This window comes from Phascolarctos cinereus, unplaced genomic scaffold, assembly GCF_003287225.1.
Source record: "Phascolarctos cinereus isolate Bilbo 61053 unplaced genomic scaffold, phaCin_HiC Scaffold_4;HRSCAF=312, whole genome shotgun sequence".
NCBI classification, from domain to species: domain Eukaryota; kingdom Metazoa; phylum Chordata; class Mammalia; order Diprotodontia; family Phascolarctidae; genus Phascolarctos; species Phascolarctos cinereus.
This window is the reverse complement of record NW_027555847.1, coordinates 481593349-481617789: the sequence shown is the minus strand read 5'-3', so window position 1 is coordinate 481617789 and position 24441 is coordinate 481593349. Positions and strand designations below refer to the sequence as shown.

General features: G+C 39.3%; 2 protein-coding genes across 4 annotated transcripts in view; one reads left to right on the top strand and one right to left on the bottom strand.

Annotated features, from left to right (window-relative positions):
• PCMTD1 (protein-L-isoaspartate (D-aspartate) O-methyltransferase domain containing 1) overlaps nucleotides 1-16629 on the bottom strand; it is a 55856-nt gene extending 39227 nt beyond the window's left edge. For 2 of the 3 annotated variants that reach the window (XM_020992488.2, XM_078153422.1), the window contains exon 1: nucleotides 16541-16629. The gene's annotated coding sequence lies outside the window, so the exon portion shown is untranslated. Of the gene's footprint in view, nucleotides 1-15851; nucleotides 16111-16540 lie in introns of those variants that run through there. The other variant, XM_020992489.2, reaches the window with a different exon arrangement.
• On the top strand, nucleotides 7988-22858 carry LOC144456565 (uncharacterized). Its single transcript, XM_078151778.1, has 4 exons — nucleotides 7988-8020; nucleotides 16104-16924; nucleotides 18637-18752; nucleotides 22320-22858. Exons 1-3 carry the CDS (start codon nucleotides 7988-7990, stop codon nucleotides 18680-18682), a joined length of 900 nt encoding a protein of 299 aa, XP_078007904.1. The 3' UTR covers nucleotides 18683-18752; nucleotides 22320-22858.
• The last annotated feature ends 1583 nt before the right edge of the window (nucleotides 22859-24441 follow it).

The window sequence follows — 24441 nt, the reverse complement described above, 5'->3', positions numbered from 1 at the left end:
TCAACTATTTGTTTTTATCAACACTTCCTCTCAGGAAAACACCAAAATGGGTTTTCTGGCAGTGGCAGAATAATTACTTGGTAAGAGGTATTTTAGAAAGGATTTCATTTCAGGGTCAGATAAGAGATGATCTGACGTTTCTTCAAACACTGAAATTGTGTGATTTTGTCACTATGAAAGTTTGGTATTATCCTTATCTGATATTCAATCAGTCAACCAAGTCCTACTGATTCCACCTATGACACTATATCTGTAGACATTACCTCCTCTCCACTACTGCTATCAGTCTAGTACAAGCCTTCATAACCATTCAATCAATCCTTCATGTCGGCCACAATAATCTCAGGTATCTTTCGTTCTTTCATTCCCTTACTTTCAAAAAACAAAACAAAACAAAACAAAACAACCTAGTGGTTCTCTAACTAATTACCAAGTATATTCCAAATTCTTCTACACGCTCCATTAAAGTGAATGAAGATGGGTACCAACACAAGAAATAATAACCAGTCCAGTTTAGCTACATAGGATCATAAAGCTTGAGGTGGAAGGGATCTAAAAAAGTCATTTAAGGAAATTAAGACAATTGTTAGGAACCATTTTGCCCAATTATATGCCAATAAATCTGACAATCTAAATGAAATGGATGACTATCTACAAAAATATAAATTACCCAGATAAATAGAAAAATAAACTATTCTAATAACCCAGTTTTTAAAAAAAGAAATTGAACAAACCAATGAACTTAAGAACAACAAAACCAAACCCAGGACCAGATAGATTCACAAGCTAATTCTACCAAACATTTAAAGAACAATTAATCCCAGCACTATATAAACTATTTGGAAGAATAGGTGGAGTCTTATGGTGCTGATAACCTAAACCAGGAAGAGCCAAAACAGAGAAAGAAAATTATAGACCAATTTCCCTAATGAATAATGATGCAAAAGTTTTAAACAAAATAACAGTACAGACATTACAGCAATATATCACAAGAATCATACATTACGACATGGTGCGATTTATACCAGGAATGCAGGGCTGGTTCAAAATTAGGGAGAGTGGAGGAATGAGAGAGGGATAGAATTTGGAACTGAAAACTTTAAATGTTAAAAAACTGAAAAGTAATTTAGTCTAATCCTTTCATTTAACACATGAGGAAATTGAGACTCAGGAAGGTTAAGTGACTTACTCCAGGTAGTACTGGTAGTGGGGTTTGAATCCAAATCTTCTGGCTCTAGAGACTATGAAAAGGAGGGAAAGAATCCAACCCCTTCATTTTCCAGATGAGGAAAATGAAATGGTAACCAATTTGGTCAATGTCATACAGGAGGCACGTAGGTGGCTCAGTGGATAGAATGTTGGGCCTGGAGTAAGGAAGATGGGAGTTCAAATCCAACTCCAGACACTTACTAGTTGTGTGACCCTGGACAAGTCAAATAACCCTGTTTGCCTCATTTTCCGAATCTATAAAATAAGCCAGACAGGGAAATGGCAAACCATTCCAGTATCTTTCACAGGGAAACCCCATGAATAGCACTGGCATGCTATGATTCATGGGACCACGAAGAACTGGACACGAATGAATAACTGACCAACAATGGACATACAGGTTCTAAGTGGTAAATTCAGAATCTCAACCTGGGTTTCAGGTCTAACTCAAAAACTCAGTGTTTTTTTCAATTTACTATATTATACCTATTGAAATTCTTGTGAATTCAATTCTATGTATCATCTTTCCCAGGGGCATATACAATTTAAAACATCCCTAACTGCAAAATTGAAACTTTTTACCTTTCAGAGTATTTCAAACAGGGCATTATTCAAGTGGGTAATCTCAAGGGGACGTGGTGAAAGTATGGGGGAACAAAATGTCTCTCTGAATGCTTCCCATGTGTCCCTCAAATCACATGGAGGTAAAAATCTGTTATTTAACTCAAAGGCCAAAAGCCTCTCCCCTCCAATTTGTTAAGCATTCATTCTTAGTTGAATATCACACTCTCCAGGAGTGCCATTTCAGAACTTTTTTCTCCCTAGAGGAAGTATCAACACTACTCACTCTTCTCTCTAGGCAAGCAAACTGACTTCATCTCCTACTTTACTCAGAAAAACGTGGCAGTTGTCACACACATCTGTTCCCTCTACCCCTTTAACTCAATAAAACTCCAGTGGCTCCCCATTACGTCCAGGCTCAAATATAACAACTTTCAAAGCCCTTCATAATTCACCTTACCTTTCCAGGATGCTTACATCTTACACACATCCACATATTCTTCAATCCAGTGACACTGGCCTCCTTGCCAATCCTTGAGAAATAGATTTCCCTGCTCCTGATGTTTTCACTAACTGACCCAATGCCTGGAATACTCTCCCTCCTTAAATACCTTTCAGGTTTCCCTAGCTTCCTTCAAATCCAAGCTAAAATATCGCTTTTTACTGAAATGAAAGCCTTTCTTGATTCCCCTTAATTCTAGTACCTTCTATCTGTTGCCTGTTTCCAATTTATCTTTTGTATTCCTTGTTCAATACAGCTGTTTGCATGATATCTCTACACTGTGAGCAACTTGAGAACAGGGACTGTCTTTTACCTTTCTTTTTATGCCCAGCATTTATTACAGTGCCTGGAACAAAATAGGTATGTAATGTTTTAGTTGTTCTTCAAGTCATTTTTCAGTCATTTCTGCCTCTTCTTAACCCCACTGGGGGCAAAAATCCTAGAGTGCTTCGCCATTTCCCTCTCCAACTCATTTTATAGATGTGGAACTGAGGCAAGTGATTTGCCCAGGGTCACACAGCTAGAGGCCACATTTGAACTCATTTTATGTTTACTGCCAGAAGTGAGAGATAGGAAGAGCTGGACCAGAGAATGTAAGAAGGGGATAATAATAAACATCCTGTTGGTACCTCAGCAAAGTATCTAATGATTAAATCATAATATTAAGCAAAAGCCCTCACTATTTTGGAAACAAAGGTAATATAAAGTAGTCCAGTTGAAGAACTTGGGATCAAGTAGTGGTACTGATGATACTTATTAGCTCAGTGGCCATAGGCAAGTAATTTAACTGAGTGTGGGTCTGTAAAATGACATGGTTGGAACCACACAGGATCAAGTCTTTTAACTCAAAAACACCTGACTCAAATTCAATAAAAATTGAATTTAAATTTGCTGAAGTTAAAAAAGAACCACTATGTTAATTAGGCATGATAAACTAGAGGCTTAAAAGCCCAAATTTAATTCAATTTAATAAGTATATATACTAAATTCCTCCTGTGTGAGATCAACCAATTGATAAAGGACAAAGCACAGCTACTGCAATTATAGCATTTGACAATGTTCTTTGTTTTTTTTAATTTGCAATTTTACTGTTATAGTTTTTATATCACCTTTCAAATATGTCCCTCTTTCCTTATCCAGTGAGCCAGATCTTGGAAGGAAAAACAAACAAAAGAAATCACTTCAGCAAAACTAATTCACATCTCAACTGAGTCTGACAGCATAAATAATGTTGTATAACCAAAGTCCCCAACTTTGCTAAAGGTGCATTTTCCCATTCCTTCTTTAAGGATGAATTTGTTGACCACAGTAAAATAATTTTTCTCTAATAAAATTAGAAATCTCAGTCAATAAAATTATGCTAAATTAGGAATGTATTACATTTAAAACAGCGTATGTTCATTTCATTATTTTAAAATTATACTTTTATTCACTTTTAGAGAAAATCTAATCTGAATCTGGAGACAAAGGGTCTGGGTATCAGATTCTGACTCTGCTACTTACTTCCTTTGTAACTTTGGGCAAGTCACTTGACCACTCTAGACTTTTTTTATCATCTATAAAATGTGACTATACTAGTTGACTCATTTCTAAGGTCTCTTTGCTTTCAATTCTATGTTTCTATGACTTGTCTTTATAACTTTCAAAATATTCTCTAGGAGTGCTCTAATGAGAATATAATTTCTCAACAATGAATAAAAAATTATTTTTTACTTAAATTTACAACTTAAATTGGCAGAAAAATGAACACTGCATTTTGGGAATATTCAATATGCTTATATTGATCGTTTATCAAACAAATGAAAAGTCTAGTTAACAAATTTAACATTTAAAGTAGTCAATAAGCAGTTATGCAGTTAACAAGTTTGAGATCACATAAATCAATAACTAAACTTTTCACTTCACTAAAGACTTTATCCTTTAGTTAAAGTTTAATCATGTTAATTTTCACAAAAGACAACCCAAATGAGGCATCAGAGCTAAGGACAAAAACAGAATCCAAAGTTTGGCCAACATCATCAAGCATGAAATAAGCATGTTGTTCAGTTGTTTCAGTCACGTCTAACTTTTGTGACCCCATTAGGGGTTTTCTTGGCAAAGATACTGGAGTAGTTTGCCATTTCCTTTCTCAGCTAATTTACAGATGAGGAGCCTGAGGCAAACAGGGTTAAGTGACTTGCCCAAGGTCACACAGCTAATGTGTATGAGCTTGGATTTCATCACCTAGCTGCCTTTCCAGGCTGGTAAAATGCCCAACATGTTTTGAAGACATACATTTAAATAAGTTTCTAGCCAATTTTTTAAAATTTTAAATAATTTTAAAAGCTTTTTAAAGCCTTGAGTATCATCAAGTTTACATATTTACCATACATCTGAATTTAGGATTATTTGAATCACAACTTCAATACAAAATAGTAAAGTCTAAAAATACTTTATGTTGACATTTGAAACCTCATCCTAGAACTACAAATTTCATCCAGGTTACAGAGTAACAGCACAGCATTATTGCTATGCTAACTAGTAAAAGATTCTACTAAAACCCTAACACCTTCTTGGAGGGGATCTGCCTTTTTGCCAATCTTTACAGACCCTCCTTAACCCTTTCTAAGGGTGAAAAACTGCAAAATTCAGCAACCAGAAAAACACTTGCTGGGCAGCACCAGTAAATCATTAGGAACACACGAAAGGAAAGTGCCCAAACTTCACTTGCCAGTGTCTGGCCTTTTCCAACAACTGAGTAAATATTAGCACGCAGGTCTGGATAGGAAAGAGACAAAAGGTAGGCAAGCCAATTGCAGCTGCCTGTTTGTGGTCACAAAATCTGGGTTCAAATCTTGGCTCTGCCACTTACAGTGTGACCATAGATAAGTCCAAATGAGAGGATTAGAAAGGATTTATTCTGAGGCCTTTATCTATGATTCTATGTCCCTTCCCTAAGACTAAACTAAATTAGAAAGGGAATTCAGGAATGGGAGAGCTTATGATGGCCAAGGGTTAATAAGGATGTAGGAATAAGTTTAAAAAAAAAGGTAGGGATATGATGAGACTTTGGGGAACTAAAGTATAAATCTACATAACCACATGCAGGAAATCACGTATGGTGGCAGCTCACATTAAGAAATAAGAAATCCAAGAATATTTGGAAAGGAAATAAGTGTTCAGGTGGTAAAAGGCCATCTATAAAGGTTTTTTTGTCTTCCATCTATGCACCTATTTCAAGCTTTTACTACAGAAAACAGGGCTTAAGAATATTTCTCAGTTATAGAATTATGAACAAGGTACTAACTGCCACTCCATAATCCCTGTTTCCTTTGAAATAGCATTTTCTAATTTTTTTTTAACACACACAACTTTAGTAAGGATTCACAAAAAAACTTAAAAAGGTATATGCAGGAAAACTATTATGAACTGAAGCCACAGACTGTCAACATAGGTGTAAAACAATTCGTTCACTTATTTTTTACCTTCTTTTTTTTTTTGGTGAGGCAATCAGGGTTAAGTGACTTGCCCAAGATCACACAGCTAGTAAATATCAAGTGTCTGAGGCCACATTTGAACTCAGGTCCTCTTGACTCCAGGGCCTGAGCTCTATCCACTGCGCCACCTAGCTGCCCCTTTTTTACCTTCTATTGATCCACTGATCATGTCTTCTCAGTCTCTACTGGGTTTTATACCCCTTAAGTTAAAACAAACAAACAAACAAAAAAAACGCTAGCAGGATCAAAGATGGAGGGCTGGAAGAAACTTTAGACGTACATGTGGTCAACTCCTTCATTTTACAAATAAGGGAACTGAGATTCAGAGTGGCTAAATGACTTCAATCGCCCAGCAAGCATTTATTAAGCACCTACTAGGTATTGTTGAGGATATGCTGGGGATACAAAGACTATCCCTGAAACTATTCTATTAGGGGAAATCTGTGAGACAAAGAAGCAGTATGACACAACAGGAGATCACTCAAATTAATTGAGCAGGGGAGTGATGGCCAGGAGTATGATTCAGGTAAAAGGTATTGGTAGGGGGCAGCGGATAAAGCACCAGCACTGGAGTCAGGAGGAACTGAATCCAAATCCTGCCTCAGCCACAACACACCCACTAGCTGTGTGACTCTGGGCAAGTCACTTAACCCCATCCCCTAGTTTAAAAAAAAAAAGATATGGGTAGCAATGTGAAAGATGGATTATGATGGAGAGAACTGCTAATTAGAAGGCCACCACAATAATCCCAGGAAGAGGTAATGAAAGTCTCAACTTGGGTTAGTTCTCTGAGACAGAAGTAAGAGATGAAGAAGTAGAAAATGACAAAATCTGGCAACTGTTTTGGCAAGAGCTAGCATTTATTTAGTGCCTTAAGAATTTGCAAATATACAAAATTTAAATAAGGACAGTCCCTACTTTCAGTGAAGGGAGCTTTATCATCCAGTTAGAGGAACATTCAAACTCATGAAATAGTTCAGAAAAAAACTAAAAAATACTCAAAAGGGAAAGGATACATGTTAACCTTTATGCCAGCAATTAATTTACATTTCTAAACTAGGCAGCTGGTTGGCACAGTGGATAGAGTAAAGGCCTAGAGTCAAGAAAACGTTCATTCAAACCTGGCCTCAGACCCTGGGTAGCTAGGCAAGTCACTTTCCCTCACTCACTCAGTCAATAAACATTTATTAAGCACTTACTTTCCTCATCTAAAATGGGAATAATAGTACCTATCTCCCACAGTTGTTGTGAAGATCAAATGAAATAATAATTGTTAAAGCATTCTGCAGTATCTAGCACATAGTAAGCACTACATATTTATTATTATTAAACTTACCATGTCAAAAAACAACAAATAATAATTAAGACATGTCTCTCCTGACTTCAACTCCAACAACTCTTTGCAATTACATTACTTCGACTCAAAATAATGTTTACTCAATTCAAAAGAAACCGAATATATGGTCACCAAGATTCTAGGCTTTCTGCATAATATGGCCAATGGGATTACAACTGAATGTTTATCAGAGCCATCTGATATCACCAAATATTGTTGTCTAATTTTATTCAAAACAATACAATGCTTGAATTCCACACCAAAAATATTCTAGTCATCATTAAAAAGCTTCTAGTCTGCCAATTCAGAAGAATGCTAAAATCAAGTTCTTGACTGATCTTAAGAACTCTTATCATTAGTGACCGTGACTCAGATGTATACACACAGAGGGAAACAGGCAAGTATATGTCTCTTCCTCACAACAAAAATGTAGCATTATGATCTGACAATCAGCCTGAAAAATTCCAAGCTCCTCTGCATCCTGAGCATAAATCTCCTGTAGTCACATATGGGCACAAGTTCACTGTTCTTTGTGAAAGGACATCCTCACTTGCCTGTCATTTATTAACTGGTAGTCTAAAACTTGCACATGACATGTTTTTCCCATAGAAATAATGTACAGAATTTTATAGGAGAGTTTTTAAGCTGGAAGTAACACTAGAGATAAATCATAGAGCCAGACAGAATTAGGAGAGACCATCTAGTCCAACATCCGCATTTGAAAGATGAAGAAACTGAAGCTCAGGGAACAATTTAAACATCAAGGTTCACACAAGTAGTGGCACAGGCAGAATATGAAGCCAAGATGCTCCGACTCCAAAACCAATGCTCTTTCCTTTGTAGCCAGCTCCTTAATTCTACAGATGAAGAAATTTAGGCCCAGGAAAGTGAAATGGCTCCTCAATGGCCATACAGGTAAAAAGAGGCAAAGCCAAGGTAAGTTCAGATCTGCCTCCAAATAAGATTCTGGGGTCCTGAAGGAATGAGGTACACAAAAGGATGGACACCTCCTATGCTCTCTATTAGCAGTTTGTGCTTTCTTTAGAATCTCCAAGTTATTTCTAAATAGTCAACAAGGGCATCTATTGTAAGTCTGCTATCTATGATGGGAATTACCCACTGATACCATTTACATTTACTGAAGGGAAAAGAAAGTTCAAGTTAAAGCCCATACACAAACAACTACAATACTAGATAGAATAAAAATAACTATCCAATAGGCATATGATACTACAAGAATTCTTAGGCCTAAAGAGTTAACTTGTAGTTGGAGGTAGTAGGGAAAACATCATGGAAAATGTAGCATTCAAGCTGAGCCTTAAAGATTTCCAACAGAGGGCAATGGGGTAAAAGGGCATTCTAGACAGAAAGAAGTGTATAAGAAGGGCAGCTGGAAGTTTAAAATCACATTACTGCAATATTCCAGGGGAAAGAATTTGTGCTTAAACTAAAGTGGTAGCAAGAAAAATAAAAAAGAGGACAAGGGGTGACACAAAGATGGAGGAGTGGTAGGAAGCAATTCAGCAAGCTCCCCTCCTTAAAACTCCTCTCAGTAGATCTAGAAAATGCTCCAGCCTGAGGAAATCCAGGAAAAAGGCACAGGAAATTATTTGTCCAGCCCAGCTTGGCATAGGGTAACAGGGAGGTCTGCAGACACTTAAACCAGGAATGCTTCAGGCCAGCATCCCAGGGAGCCCAGTGTGGGGCTGTGCACTGGGGGCATAAAAGGAGGTCCCAGATCTCGACCAGGGCATCCACAGACCCAAACCAGGAGACTCCATGCAGGACAGGTGCAAGCTGGCAACTCTGACGCCTACCACTGAGTTTCATGTCACAGATCTGTGAAGACTGACAAAATAGAACTGCACACAGATGCGGGATTCCACAGTAGGGAGACCCTGGGTGGTGGTAGAGAAGGGATGAAATTCAGAAACCAGCAGCAGCAACAGCGCTGGGGTTCACACTTCAGGTGCAGAACAGTGCAAAACAGGATCTCATTTCCAGCATCTAGCCCAGCATTTAAAAGAATAAGGAGAACAAAACCCAGACAGAATGGGTGCCCCTAGAATTCTGTCACTCTGAATCAGCTGGCTGGTAGGGGTCTAGCAGCACTCCAATGAAACTCCAAACTTGTTACACAGACCCAAACCCACCTCAAGAACCTGCAGAGCAGAAACCAGGGGTAGCAGCAATCAGACTTGTTCTGGAACACTAAACTTTTTAGTTCCCTGGCTGTTCCCTGAGATCCTGGAATAACACAACCCTCAATACTCCAAGACAGTAGCTCCAGAAATGAGGACAGAACATCTCTATCATCAAGTCTGAAGTCAGGAGGCAGACTGGAAGAATAAGCAAACAAAAGAATCCCATCATAAAGAGCTATTACTGGAGGCAGGGAAGTTCAAGACACAAACAGGGACTATCTACAAAGTATCAGAGAAAAACCATAGGTTGGGCACAAACTCAATTAGAATGCCTAGAAGAGATGAAACAAGATTTGAAAAAAATTTGGTTTTTTTTTTACTGTTTCTTATAAAGGAACACTTGAGGAAAAATTTGAAAAAGAATAAGTGCAATATTAGAAACAATTGGAAAGGGAATTTAATGGCATGACACAAGAGGTACAAAACCTTGCCCAAGTAAAAACTCCCTAAAAATTAGATGGACCAAAGAGAAACTAATGATTCCATGAAATAACAAGAAAACCAAAAAAATCGGGGGGGGGGGAAGAAAAAAAATTGAAGTTACATTGCAGCAAAAACAACTGACCTGAAAACAGAAGAAAAAACTTCAGAAACACTGGACTATCTCAATACATGATCAATATCAGAGCCTACACGTTATATTGCAAAAAATATTAAATAAAACTTCCAGTTCTCTTAGAACTAGAGAGCAAAGCAGAAGTAGAAGAAAATCCACCAGTCATTACTTGAAGCAAACCCCAAAATGAAAACTCACAGGATTATTACAATCAAAATCCAGAGTTTCCAGGACAAATACATACATACACACACACACACACACACACACACACACACACACACACACACACACACACACACACACACACACACACACCTGCCAGAAGGAATTCCAAATACTGAGGAACCACAGGCCATCACACATGAATTACCAGCCACCACCAAATGGTGCTAGAAGATGCTCTTAGAAAATGACATTCCAAAAGGCAAAGTATATAAAACAAGACTTGCAAGTATTCCTGACAATAAAGAAAAGATCTGTGGAGAAACTTAAGTTCAATCATTAAAGAGAAACATAAAAAGGTAAACACGAACGAACAAGGATAAAGAACTGCTTATACATAATATGTGGAGATGATACATATGTCCCTTCATCCCTTCCACCTTCAAGGTTCACAGAGAAAATCCAATGACAAGGCCTGAGTTCAAACAGAACCACTTACCAAGACATAATGTCTTGATCTTAAGAGAAGAATGTAAAGGGGGGCAGAGAGGTGGCGCAGTGGATAGAGCACTGGCCTTGGAGTCAGGAAGACCTGAGTTCAAATCCTGCCTTAGACACATAATACTTCCTAGCTGTGTGACTCTGGGAAAATCACTTAACCCCAATTGCCTAACTAAAAAAAAAAATGTAAAGGGAAAAGAGGAATGAAAAGGAATGGGGTACACAAGTAAATTTCTATACAAACAAGTGTAGGCTGAAACTTGAACCTCATTCTCATCTGAACTGGTCAAAAAGGGAAGAATATACACTGAAACATTTGAGGTATAGTACATTTTACTCAACACAGAAACAGAGAAAGAGAAATAGAGCGGGGAGAAAAGGTTAAGGGAGGGATTAGTTCTTTGCTTAACAAACTTCATACTAATTACATACAAAAATATTTATAGCTCTTTTTTGAGGTGGCAAGGAATAGCAATTTTGGGGATGAACTAATAAACAAGTTATGATATATAAATAAATATGAAGGAATAATATTGTCCTGTAAACTCTTACCAGCAAAACCAACCTCAATTATAGAGGACTAATGAATCATGCTACACAATTTCTGACAGAGATCAAGGATTCAAAATGAAAAATGTGACAAATCTTTTTTTGAGGTGGGATGATTGTGGCCAATGTGGAAAGATGTTTCGATTGACTATACATGTTTGTAATCTGTTTTATGTAGGCTTTTTTTTTGGGGGGGAGGCAGATCTTGGCTGATTAAAACAAATATTTTATAAAATATTTTTAAAAGGAAGAGGATATTTAAATGATGTTTTAGTAGAACCAGCAAGAGTTAGCAAATGATTAAATGTGTAAGGCAAAAGACACAGAGGAGTCAAAAGGTAAGTAACTGGGAGATTCTGGTAACATAACAGTCACAAGTTTAGAAAATGTCCTGTACGAGGAAATAAAAATGGACCCAAATCAACAAGCATTTCTTAAGTGCCTGTTGTTGAGTTCTTTCAGTCACATCCAACTCTTTTTGGCAAAGATATTGGAGTGACTTGTCATTTCAAATTTCAGCTCATTTTACAGATAAAGAAACTGAGGTACATAGGGTTAAGTGACTTGCCCAGGGTCACACAGCTAGTAAGTGTCTGAGGCCAGATTTGAACTCAAGAAGAAGAGTCTTCTTGATTCCAACCCCAGTGCTCTATGCACCAGGCCACATAGCTGCCCCCTTCTTAGGTGCCTACTATGTGTTAAACACTGTCCAAAGTGCTAGGGATAAATATAAAAATGAAACCATTCCCGTCCCCAGAAAGCTTATATACTTATGTACTTATAAACTTATATATTATATATATATACCTATAAAGCTTATACCAACCACCATGGACACAAATGATCATACACAAACCATGTGATTTTAGAAGGGATAGAATAGGAGCTATGGTATGATACTTCAACTGAATCCAGAGGAAAGAAATCTACCTTTCTCAGAAGCAGAGGTGAGGCATGGGGAAGACTGAATGCAAAAGCATGGAGCTGGAATACTGAGTGCCATTTGTGAGGAACAGCACAAAATCTAGTTATGGTAGGAACATAAAGTTTGGGACAAGGACTGAAATGAAATAAAATAAGGCTGAAAAAATGTTAGGATGTAATGATGAGTTTTGTATTTTTCCCTAAAGGAGCCACTGGAATTTGTGGAGTAGCCCAGTTTAAGAAAATCATTTGGAGGGCAGGTCTGGGAAGGAAATAAGATGAACCTACTTATGAAATATGCTGATACCTCAAACACAAATGTTTTTATAAGCAGTTGGAATCATTAGGTCTGTAGCTCAGGAAAGACAGCAGAACTATAGGTATAGATTTATACCAACTACATAGTATTTGATAGTTGCAGCCATGGGAATGGATAAAATAACAGGATAACATACACAGAGAATAGGGCTAGACTATGAAGAATATCTCAAGTTTAGCAGGCAGGAAGGGGAGCTACTAAAGGAAACATTAAGAGTTATTGGAAAGATTAAGAGGAAAATTAGGTGAGTACTCTATTACAGAAGCTTAGGGACAAGAAAATTTCAGCCATTATAAAGTTGCTGAGGCTCTGAGGATTCTTAAGAATACCTAAAGTTCTTGTAGTCAAAATAAAAAAATGAGTCTGCTGTATGTGCATGTGGACTAATCACATTAACAGGCTAATTACATTATTATCAGAAACAATAGATTCTGGTTCTTTTAAAAGACTAGCAGCTTCTCTTACACTGGTCTGGCAGTCTTATGATTTGTCATATATCCCTTGCTCTCTGCTCTCTGATCTCCACAGCAAAGCTCAGAGATCCTACTGAGGGTGTCCCAGTTGGGATTCAACTTAAGTCACATCCATCCACTCTGGCTTCCTTCTTCCACCTTTGTTCTGTCTTATTCTATACCTCATTCTCTCAGAACAAGAATTCCTCATGTCTTCTTGTCTTCCAAGGTGACAAATAGTTAATGTGTGAACTTATTTAACTAATAGGAGGCAGTCTCCTTCTAGTTCCTAGTCTTCAGGGAGATAATTTTCTATTATATTAATTTTCATAAATTATATAATTAAAATATATAGACCATGAAGCTATATTAAATCCCTGACTTAAACTGAAAATTATATATGTAAAATTTATATGCACACCTGTGCTATGTATAAAAATACATATGTATATATCTTAAACTCAAGGTGTACAAAACAGAACTGAGATTCTCCCCCCTCATATGCCCAAGCCCTCTTAAACTTTCCTATTTCTATCAAAGGCAAGAAGGATATCAGCCAGATTTGCAATATTGTTGTCATCCTCAACTCCTTCATTCCCTCATTCCACACATCCCTGTATCAGGACCTTTTACCTGAATATTTAAAGTGCTTCCTCTAATCAAGCTTCTTGCCCAATTAGGAAGTCTCTCCCCTTCCCCATCTCTCCTCCACATTGCTGTCAGTGATATGAAAACCCAGGTTTACCATGTTCCTAAATAAACTTCAGGAGGCCCCTATTAAATCTGAATCAAATACAAACTTCTCTTTTTGTCCTTTAAAGCCATTCACAACATAGCTGCAACTTACCTTTCTAGCTTATTACACATCCCTTCCCTTCACACACTTTACAATCTAGTCAAACTGGTCTTCTGGATGTTCCTTTCACACAAAATGCCATGTCTCATCTGTGTCTTTGCAAAGGCTATCTATCTCACATGCATGGAATGCACTCCCTCAACTCAAAGAATCAGCAGTTTCCTTCAAAGTGGCACCTCCTAATTGCCTAAATTTTGACTTTCCTAATGCCCTTTAGCTGCTAATAACAAATACCACCTTCAAAATTACCTTGTATTTTGTCCATATAATATACAAGTTGTCAGCTTCATAAAATGTAAGCTCCTTGAAGGCAGGGATTTTTTTTTGACTTTGCATTCCTACCAAAAACAGTATCTAGCAAGTACTTGATATATATTTAATAGCTGATTGCTGATTTATCAATTGTATTTGCACACTAGAGAAGCAAACTTGGCCACCTGCCTTAGAATTACAAACACCTAGATTCAAATCCTATTTTAAACACACATTTTGTTACTAAGGGGGAGTCACAGAACTTCTCAGTGTCTCCAGGACAGTTCCATAAGACTATAAATTATAAATAAGTTGCTGATCTTCATCAGCGGAGGGAGTTTGCATACTTTAAGTGCTCCAGCTGGATAAAATCACCAAAGGTCTGGAACAACAAAAAAGCAAATGTAAAATTTTCAATTAATGCCAAAGATTTCACAGCTACGGTTGACTTATGAGATAAGAACAAATCAGACAAAAAAGTTTATATATAGCCTCTGTAAAGTTTGGATTCAGTCAAAGAGCAGAACTTGAGGACCTAAGAGAACCACATGTGGCCTCGAGGCTGCAGATTCCCCTCTCTTGTAATAATGCTATTTATAAAGTTATATTCTTACAATGTTACAAAATTTGTTGGTTCTCTCTTAAAAAGCTCCTAATCCCTTGGAAACAAAGACTCAGCTCTGCCACTTTGGTTAAATCACTTAACCTCTTTAGCTTTTAGTTTCTTAATCTCCAAAATGAAAAAAAATGAATTGGATTGATCCTGAAATTCCTTCTAACAATTCAACTAAAATTAAAAGTATACAAAACAAACCATAAGACATAGCACTTACTATATAATTCGATGTCTAAAACAATAATTTCTTCTGAAATCAGCTCTTTCCAATTATCTCATTTCTCTAATTCTCCATTCTTTCATTCTCCTGGACAGAAACCACGACAATCTTTGCATCTTCCTTGTTCTATCCAATTCCTATGCCTTTTCCTTCAACAAGTTTATCAAACCTTGATAACTTCCATAAAAAGACTGTAAGTTTCCTACCTAGTCAGTCTTCTTTCTCTTCATTTTCAAATCATGTTGATATGCAAAGGACTAAAGCTCCAGAGTACAAGAATGATTAAGTCTAATGGAATTATTTATTTCTTTATTTTAATTTATTTTGACTTATTTCAAGGTTTTGAAGTATTTCAAAAGAATATCAAGCCTGTCACAATTCTGTACATCACAATGTCCATTAATTAAAATTCCACCTAGAGGCTTACAATTCCCTTTAACATTAAGTTTTAAAAAAAAAAAATGAGACTACGTTGCCTGGATTGTTCTAAGCTTGAGTAAAGATCAGTCATGTTAACAAGTCCTCAAAGCATAAAATTGTACTTAGCATACAGTATAAAAGGTTAAACAACAAAACCTTAGCAAATGAAGTACCAATCAATGCAATTTCCAAAAGCATTTCTTCTGAGAAATGTCCAATGTAATCTTAATCTCCTAGTTTTCTGAAGTTTATTGGACAGAAATCAACTACCAAATTCATCCAAACTACCAACTGCCAAATTATCCAAATTCAAATAACTCTGTGGTTTACTCATAAACATTTTTAATCCTTTGCTTACTTTTCTTCGCAATATAATATACTTCTAAGGTTACCGTTCTTTCTCATCTTTCCTTAACTACCAAATCCGAGCTTACGGAAGGCAAATTTATTTGAACACCAGAAATAAAACATAAGTTAAAGCTACATGATGCAGCGCACGTTTGTGTATAGATAGATGATCACAGACTGAGTTCTAGAGACGGCTCTGCCAAGTACTTCTAAAATTTCTGCTCTATTTCCTTAATATCAAGTTTTTCGTTTTAGTTTCACATTCGGTAGACTTTATGACACAATTTAAATTTTTTTATATTTTGGAAAAGACTATCTAACGCAAATGTGTATTACTTCCTCACAAGTGCATCTGATAATTTTGTTGTACATACTTTTTACCTACCGTTAACGCTGGGGAGTGGGTCCGAAAGTACCTCCAGCTGGTGTACCTTTCACTCTACTTCCGCATTTTGAGCAATGACTTCTTTTACTCCCTTGCTTGACCTTTAAATCTTTTCCTCGCGCCGCAACCGCGCCCCCCAGCCCCGTTCAGCAATCCGGTTTTCTTTTTCACTTTCAGGTAATCTTGCATTACTCCCTAACAACCTTTGTATAGCAATGGGAGGTGAGGAAGGAGGGGTCACAGTCTACTTAGTGCGCTTCTGCCCCCAGGTTCCTCTGGCCAGGTTTGCACACCACGCCTCACCTCCAATGGCATGCCTTAGGTGCACAAAGTGCAGGGCTCGCAGGCAGCTCCAACTGCTTGTTTACTTGCAGCAGCAGCTGTGCTAGCAGCACCAGGAGCATCCGCAGGTCGAGAGCTCCCAGTCAGCGGCGCACCAAAAATGCAGCCGAGGTGGAGGGGGGGCGCAAGGCAATTAGAGGAGCCAGCCCCGCCCCCTCCGCATCCCTACACCGCTCCCCCGCCCCCCCGCACATTCCCCCAGTTTCCCTCCCCACCCTCACTCCCGGTCACGCTCGGCAAGGGCTCGGCCCCGGGCGCCCTAGCCCTCGCACCGCCGCGGGCAACATCGCCATTCCTGCTTATTTCGGCAAGGGGGTAAGGGGGAAGAGGCTGTTTCGGAGCCCTACCTGGCCCTGGCGTCGCCAGCTCGCCCCAAACGGATTGTGCAGCGGCTCCAAAACATCGGCCCAACCCACCACGTCGGCGGCCAGGGCCCCTCGTGACGTCGGCACCACAACAACAACACCGACAGCCGCCACCGCCTCAGGCGGCCTCCGAGGAGGGGGAGGGGGAGGAGAAGGAGGGCTGCCCAGGACCCGGCCGGCTCGCCTCCTCACCGCCGACCGGGGCGCGGAGCATGCGCACGAGATCCGGGAGCCCCGGGGCACCGGCCGGGCCGTGACGCCGGAGATCAACAAGTCCCCGAAACGCCCCCCTCTCTTCCCCCGCCCCAACATCCCCAGCTCCGCCTCCCGCGAGCAGCCTCAGCTTCCAGTCTCAAATAACGCGAGGTCTGTATTGGGGCAGGGAGGGGGGGGAAAAGCTGTCTTTAGCAGATCCCGCGAGAGCAGGACCCCGCACCCCCATCCCCGTACCGTAACCCTTGCCTTAGAGAGCACAGCTGAGGCGAAGGGGGGAGGGGGAAGAAAGGTGGCTGGTGCGGATGAGGCACGCACCGCAGGCACCCCGCAGCGAAAGGGCCAAAGGATGGGGAGGCTCGAGCCGGGCTGGAGCGCGGGGACAGAAGTCGGCGCCGATTCCCAGCGGAGCCGCGCGTCCCCAGCTAAAGTTTGTGTTTTGCCTTCCCTGCCCCCGAGGTCCTGAGGAGTAGAATCGGTGCCAGATTGAGCTCGTGCTGTCTGCCAGGCACACGGGGCGGCCCCGAGCTGCCCCTGCCCTCCCATCCCCGGGGCGACGCTGCCCAGCCGGCTGCCGAGAGCCCGCTGCCCCCGGTGGGAGCCGACCGGCGTTCGCGAAACTGCGATTCTGCCTCCGCTTTTTGGGAAGTTTCACGATAGTTTTGGAAAGTCCCTCACTCAGTTCCCCCTAAAGTGACGGAAACGCTTCCAGCTGCAGTTGAACTTCTCAGATAGGGCTTGTAATTAACTAATAAGATAGATGTTAGATAGAAATGGTTGACCTCTTACAGCTTCTTAACCTTTTTTGTGTTGTGGACGCCTTCGTCATTCCGGGAGAGCCTTCTCAGAATGTGTAAAATATGTAGGATTACAATTAAAACCATTATAGGTTAGAGGCAGCTAAGTGCAGTGTATTGAGGGCTTAGACGTGGCCTGAGTCAGAAGAAAGACAGGAGTTCAAATTTATTAACTGTGACCCTCAACAAGTCACTTAATCTTTTGTTTGCTTCGGCTTTACTCATCTGTAAAATGAAGGTAGAAATCAAGAGTACCTACCTCCTGGAGTTGTGAGGATTAAATGAGATGTTTGTAAAACTTTTAAACCTTAAAAGTACAATGTAAATTTAACTTAATAAACAGTTATCCGTGTATTTATGTGGATTTACATATCTGTAAATATTAAGTTCATAGTCTGACCCCAAGCTTAAGATTGCTGTTAAAGATTCTTAATGATCTATTTTCAGTCATTATCCTTCTTGATATCTACAGCTTTTGACATTGCTGATCATCCTCTGCTCCTGGATAGTCTAGGTTTTCCAGGCACTCCTGTTTCCTGGGTCCCCAGGCTCTTTCTGGATCTTAACTAGGTGTCCCTCTAGGCTGTATCTAGTCCTCTATCTCTATCAAGTCCTCTCCTAACTCTGTATTATCTCCTTTCAAGATCTTTATCAGCTCTCCTCAGTACAAATCATCTAATCATCCCTAAACTTTCCCTGAGTTCCACTTCTACATTACCAACTGCTTTTTAGACATCTCAAACTCAACGTTTGAAACTGAAGCCATTCACACACACTCTCTCTCTCTCTCTCTCTCTCTCTCTCTCTCTCTCTCTCTCTCTCTCTCTCTCTCTCTCTCTCTCTCTCTCTCTCTCTCCCCCACTCTGTTCTCAACATTCTTATTATTAAATAAGACACCTAGTCACCTAAATTCCCCTTGGACTACTCATTGATGTTGTTGTCGTCTGTCCTGGGTTTGGTTTTTTTTTGAAGAGGACCAGTGACATCACATAATGGCGTTCAACTCTATTGTGAATTGGATTCCAGTGAGGCAAAGTTTCAGAAGTCATCAGCCTCACTCTCTTCCAGAGTCAGTGGGAAGTCCAGTGGGAAGACAAAAGTAAACTGGCAATAGCCCAGGATGCAGTGGATGACCTTGGCATCTTTAATCTGAGAAAGCCCAAAGAAGTCTTCATGTGGTTGAGGTAGGCACCCCCTCCCCAACTCACCCACAGGTCTGAGGCCTGTTGGTTTCTCTCAACCTAGGTTAGCCTGTCTGCCTAGACAGTTTTTACTGGGGTAAGACAGTAAGCGACAGATGGACACCTAAGGTAGATGGGCAGCCCTGAAAAGGGCTCAGCAAGCCCTCATACCAGAGGTTCTAGTCCTGTCTCCAAGTACCCCATAATACTCCTCATTAGGATTCACCCCATATATTAAATGTTGTCATATCTTGTATTTTCTACCTTCATATTTCTCCTTTCCATCCCCTTCTCTCCATCTTTGTACAGGCTCTCATTACCCCCCCCCAGACTATTGCAATAATTTTTAAATTGGAATCCCTGCTGCAAGTCTCTGCCTATTCAAATCCATCCTCCACTCAGCTGCCCTTATCTTCCTAAAGCACAGGTCTGACCTTATCAACGACCTTCTCAGGGAGTTCCAGTGGCTCTCTATTAACTCTAGGCATTTAAAGCACTTCACAACTCAATCCCTACCTCCTTTTCCAGTCTTATTACACATTACTCCCCTCTACATACCCTACTACAATCCAGCTACTCTGGATCTCCCCATGCCTTTTTACTGACTTTTCCCCTCTTAATTCTGCCTTCTAACTTCTCTGGCTTCCTTCCAGGCAGCTCAAATACCAGCTCCTGAAGCAGGAGGCCTTTTCCCAGCTCCTCCACCTCCATTCCCTTCCCTTTGAGATTCCTTCTCTTTATACCGTAAATAGTACAAGTTGTTCCAAAACTCTTATGTAGTTTTAAACTATTAAAGCCTAAAACTGCAGTAAGACAAATGGGACACCCTGTATATATCTTTTATACATAGTTTTTGCATGTTTTCTCCATATAGGCTTGTTCTGGAGCCGGCTCAGACTGAATCCAGTAATTAAATTTAAGTGTGAGCATTTTATGCCCCTGATATTGGCAAAAGCTACAAATTAAGGCTTGATGTATCGTTTTGTTAATTGGTCAGATTTAAGAAAGGGATGGAGAAAAATGTTAATAACGGAAATTAAAGAGGCTGTTACAGGTACATTTTTGGAGAGGGTGGGGTGCAGGGGAGGACCAGTTGTCAAGTGTTTACCAGCATACTGATAGTGAGCTCCTTTCAAGCTAGGACCAGGTGTTTGCCTTTCTTTGTATCCCAGCATGTGGTACAGCTCCTGGCACATAGTAAGTACACAATTAATGCTTGTCTACTTTCTTGAGGTCTATGTGTGCCTGAGCAAATCACTTTCCTTCTACCTATGTACAATGTGGATAATGACATCTGGGCCTTTTTTCTTAGAGGTTCATTGAGAGGAAAGTACCATGTAAAGCTTAAACAACCATGGAAATGAATTATTGCTATTGTCATAGAAGGCCTAAACCCATTACATTTAAAGTCTTTGCTTTTTTTTTCCCCCCAGTGAGGCAATTGGGGTTAAGTGACTTGCCCAGGGTCTTGCAGATAGTATTAATGTCATGTATCTGAGGCTGAATTTGAACTCAGGTCCTCTTGACTCCAAGGCCAAAGCTCTATCCACTGTGCCACCTAGCTGCTCCTCATTTAAAGTCATTGTAAGCAGGTATTAATATAGTTGATTTTCGGGGACTGGTCCTGTGATTGATTTCATTGGTATAGGTACCTCCTTGTGAATGAATAATTTCCTCTACCATTGCAAATTTATACCTTCTCTGCAACTTAATGGTTTGAGCTTTAGCTCCTTGGACCAATTAAGTCTCAGGATGGTTCCAATAACTTTTAATTTTATTTTATTTTAAGGATGGCTCAAATAACTTTTAAGGAAAAATTAGGCTAGTGTGAATCTAGGAGATTCTTAGGAAAAGGCAGCATAGCCTTTAGGGGAGGGAACCTAGTACATATTGCACCTCCTACATCGACCAATCAATAGGAATTTATTAAGTTCCAGACTTGGAATAATACAAAGACCAAAAAAAATAGTCTTTAGCCTTAAAGACCTTACATTTTTATTTGAAAGAAACAGTATTTGCATATATAAGTATATGCAAAAATAAATACAAAGTAATTTGGCTTTGGTAATTTAGAGTCAGCAGAATGGTACAATGAATGGAATGTGGGACCTTAAGTTACGAAGATCTAAATTCAAATCCTGCTTCAGACACTTTAGCTGTGTGACTCTGGGCAAGTCACTTAACTGCTGTTAAATACCTTAGTTTCTTCATCTGTAAAATAGGAATAATAATGGCACCTACCTTCCAGGGTTTTTGCAAGGATAAAACGAAATAATATTTGTAAAATACTTAAACCTTAAAGCACAAAGCACTACATAGAGACATTCATACATATACATATATATACACACACACACACACACACACACACACACACACACACACACACACACATATAGCTATTATTATTGTTGAGTAAGAATGAGGAGGAAGTATTAGCATCTGGGGTATCTGAAAATATGTATTTTCATATGTATGTAGACATATGTAGACAATGGAGCTTGAGCTGAGTTTAGAAAGAAACTAGGGAATATAAGAGGTGGTGGTAAGGAGAAAGAGCATTCCTCCAGCCACTGCAAAGAGTGGGAAATAGAATGTTGTAAGTGAAAAATAGTATCAATCAAGTTAAGCTGGACCATGGAATATAAAAAGGAGAGCAATGTGTGATAAGGCTGGAAAGGTAATTTGGAAAACAAGTTTTAAATGGCCTTAAATGCCAGAGGAGTTTATGTTTGACTCTCGAGATAATAAGGAACCAGTGGCAATTATTGAATAAGGGAGTGATGTAGTCAGAACTGTGTTTTAATGACTGTGTTACTTTGTCAGCAAAGTAGAGGATGAATTGGTAACTGAAGAGGCTTAAGGCAGGGGAGACCAATTAAGATGCTATTACAGTTGTTTATGAGAGGTGGCTGTGTGAGTGGAAAGAAGGGGGATGCATAAGAGAGGTGTAGAAAATAAAATCAACTAGACTTGGAAATTGGTTAGATAAGGGTGATGAGGGAGAGTGAAGATTCCAGGATGACACCGAAGTTTGGAACCTTGGTGACTAGAAAGATGGTAATGTCCTTGTGAGAAATAGGGAAGTTTGGAAGAGAGGTAGGGTTAGAGGAAATGAAAACAAGTTCTTTCATGGACTCTTTGAGTTTAAGATTCTCCAGTTTGAAATGTCCAATAAAATAGTCAGTTGATGGTATGGTACTGGAGCTCAGAAGAGTGACTAGGGCTGGATATATAGATCTGGGATTCATGTACATAGAAATGATAATTAAGCCCATAGAACTGAGACATAATAGGCTTTCTTTTTTTATCATTACATCAATCCTGTGTGATTGGTGGTACTGGTACATTGTATTGGTTGGTACTACTAATTCTTTCACATCATTTTACAAATGAATATGTTATGATCAGAGAACTTAAGCATCTTGACCTGATGGCACACAACTATTTAAGTGTTCAAACTTGGGGTTCAAATAAAGATCTGCTTCCAAATCTAGTACTTTTTCCACTAAATTTTCTCCCCGGCTCCTAACGTAGGTGACCTACTCTTTCCTCTTTCTTCCCTCAAAGGTCTACAGCATGCTTCAGGAAATCTTACTACTACCAGGAGAGACCTCCAGAGACTTTTCCTCTCCTCTCTCCATCCTTTCAGGCTGTCTCGGAACCCGTTCAGTTAGCCATGGGTCCTATGAGGGGGAGTTCTGACTGACCTTCCAGTGGGACTATTTGAATGTTTGGATGACGTGGGAGTCATGAACTCTGTTCCCTTCCCATGAGATGGAGTACCATCAGACTTTACTTTTGCCTTGCCTCTGCCTCTTAAGGTCTTCTAGGCCTTACCTTCTGCCCTAGTACTATGCCCCACAGCCCCCCAGCACTTCCATCTGACCTACATATGTAACCCTAAGGATCTCTGGATTTGACAATCTACCCCACATACACATACACTTAGGGCTTCTGCCCTGCAGCTGAACCTTCTTTTATGTGTGATCTCCCCTAATTAGAACATGAGCTCCTTCAAAGCAAGACTGTCTTACCTTTTCCATTTGTATCCCCAGAGTTTTGCACAGTGCTTGGCACACAGCTCTTAATAAATGCTTTTTAATTTATTCAGTATAATTTGTAATATATATCACATGTTCACTACCAAATTGATTTGGGGCAACAGTTTATAAACTATAGCACATTTATTTTGAAGTCATGAATTAGATATGTGGAAGCAAAATCAAGACTGCTATCAAGTTGATTTATCATTTCTAGACACAAATCAGCAAATCCTTGTGCTAAATATGGGATGGATATCCATCCACAGAAAGTCTGCCTCTAGAGTCCATTTGAATTCCAACTTGATCAATTAATTCCCCATTGATCCCCAGTGGAACTGAGACTTGGGCTCCTGGTTCACTGGCTACAGCCCTGGCATTCTGCCTTGTCTGAGCCTCACCAGTTAGTGTCGTATTACAGTACAATCTCATAGTCCCAAAACCTATGTAAACTCATGGAAATCTCTTATCAGATAAAAACTTAATAGAATTTGCTAACCAAAATTTAGAAAATTTGAAATGAGACAAACAATAATCTCAATTTGCCTCCTTTTCTATCTCTTTTTTTTCCTTGTGTGAATTGTTTATTTCTTGACTATGTAATAATATGGTTTTCAGAATTCTAGATTCTTACATTTGTCTAAGCAGCAAATTTGGTGCCTGGCAAAATGAATCGTTCAATTTTTCATAGTAACCTAACACTTCAAACCAAACTGCTACTAGTATTTTTACCACAGAGAAAAGGCCAAAGTGTAGGTATTTAGTCCCCATACTGATTGTGCCACTGAACAAATAAATAGCAAGCTACAGCTGTTGCCTCAGCGTTCTACCTCCCATCTTTCAAGAGTATGGTTGGTGTTACTCTTATTTGGTTGGGATTACTGATACCTCTGCCCTGAAAAATCATATAATCACTACTTTTAGTGGTAACCAGAATTTGAATATATTTAATTTTCTTCAGTAACGTGGCTCTCTACCATCATTGGTACACCTACTTGCCCTAGAATGAAGCACAGTGGATTACATGAAGCACATTCAATAAGAACATAATAAATATTTTCTGAAATTTCTTCAAGTTGTTGTTAAGGAGCTCTTTGGGTTTACTTAGAGAGTACAAAATCAACCAAGCAAAAGAAAATAACCACATGTGTATATCTGATTTCTAAAGAGACTCCAGAGATATATCCTTTTTAATTGTGCAGTTCTTGCTAGTTCCTTACACTTTGGCAAGCTCTTGAAACAAATCTTCTGGTCCCTGCAACAGCAGTTCTACTTCCTGCAATAACCTAACTCTTTAAAGTATCCTGTTAGCAAATTATCGTAAAGCAGTAAAGACCCTACATATAACTGTTTGGGTGTTTGCAGGGCAGGTTACCATCTAGGTCTACACTTTACTCATGTTACTTATATAGGGTGATCTCCAATGAAAATATAACCTTTGCTCAAAACTGGAGCATTTTATTCCAATATATGTGTGAAATTATCAATAATCTGATAGTCCCTTACCACTAGCTTAGCAATTGAGATTTCACAGATTTTATTCAACTTTGAAAATTGAGATATTTTAAAAATCAGGTTTCCAGGTCAACATTAGTTTGGTCTAGTAATTCACCAAAAGCTGCATTTGGCTCATGATTTAACTGTGGCCT

Bases quoted from the DNA above. Each gene is read 5' to 3' on its own strand.
- LOC144456565 (XM_078151778.1), top strand. From the start codon at position 7,988: ATGGCCATACAGGTAAAAAGAGGCAAAGCCAAG. The intron at 8,021-16,103 runs GTAAGTTCAGAT...CAGTCTACTTAG, and splicing joins TAAAAAGAGGCAAAGCCAAG to TGCGCTTCTGCCCCCAGGTT. The intron at 16,925-18,636 runs GTCTGTATTGGG...ACTCTCTTCCAG, and splicing joins CCAGTCTCAAATAACGCGAG to AGTCAGTGGGAAGTCCAGTG.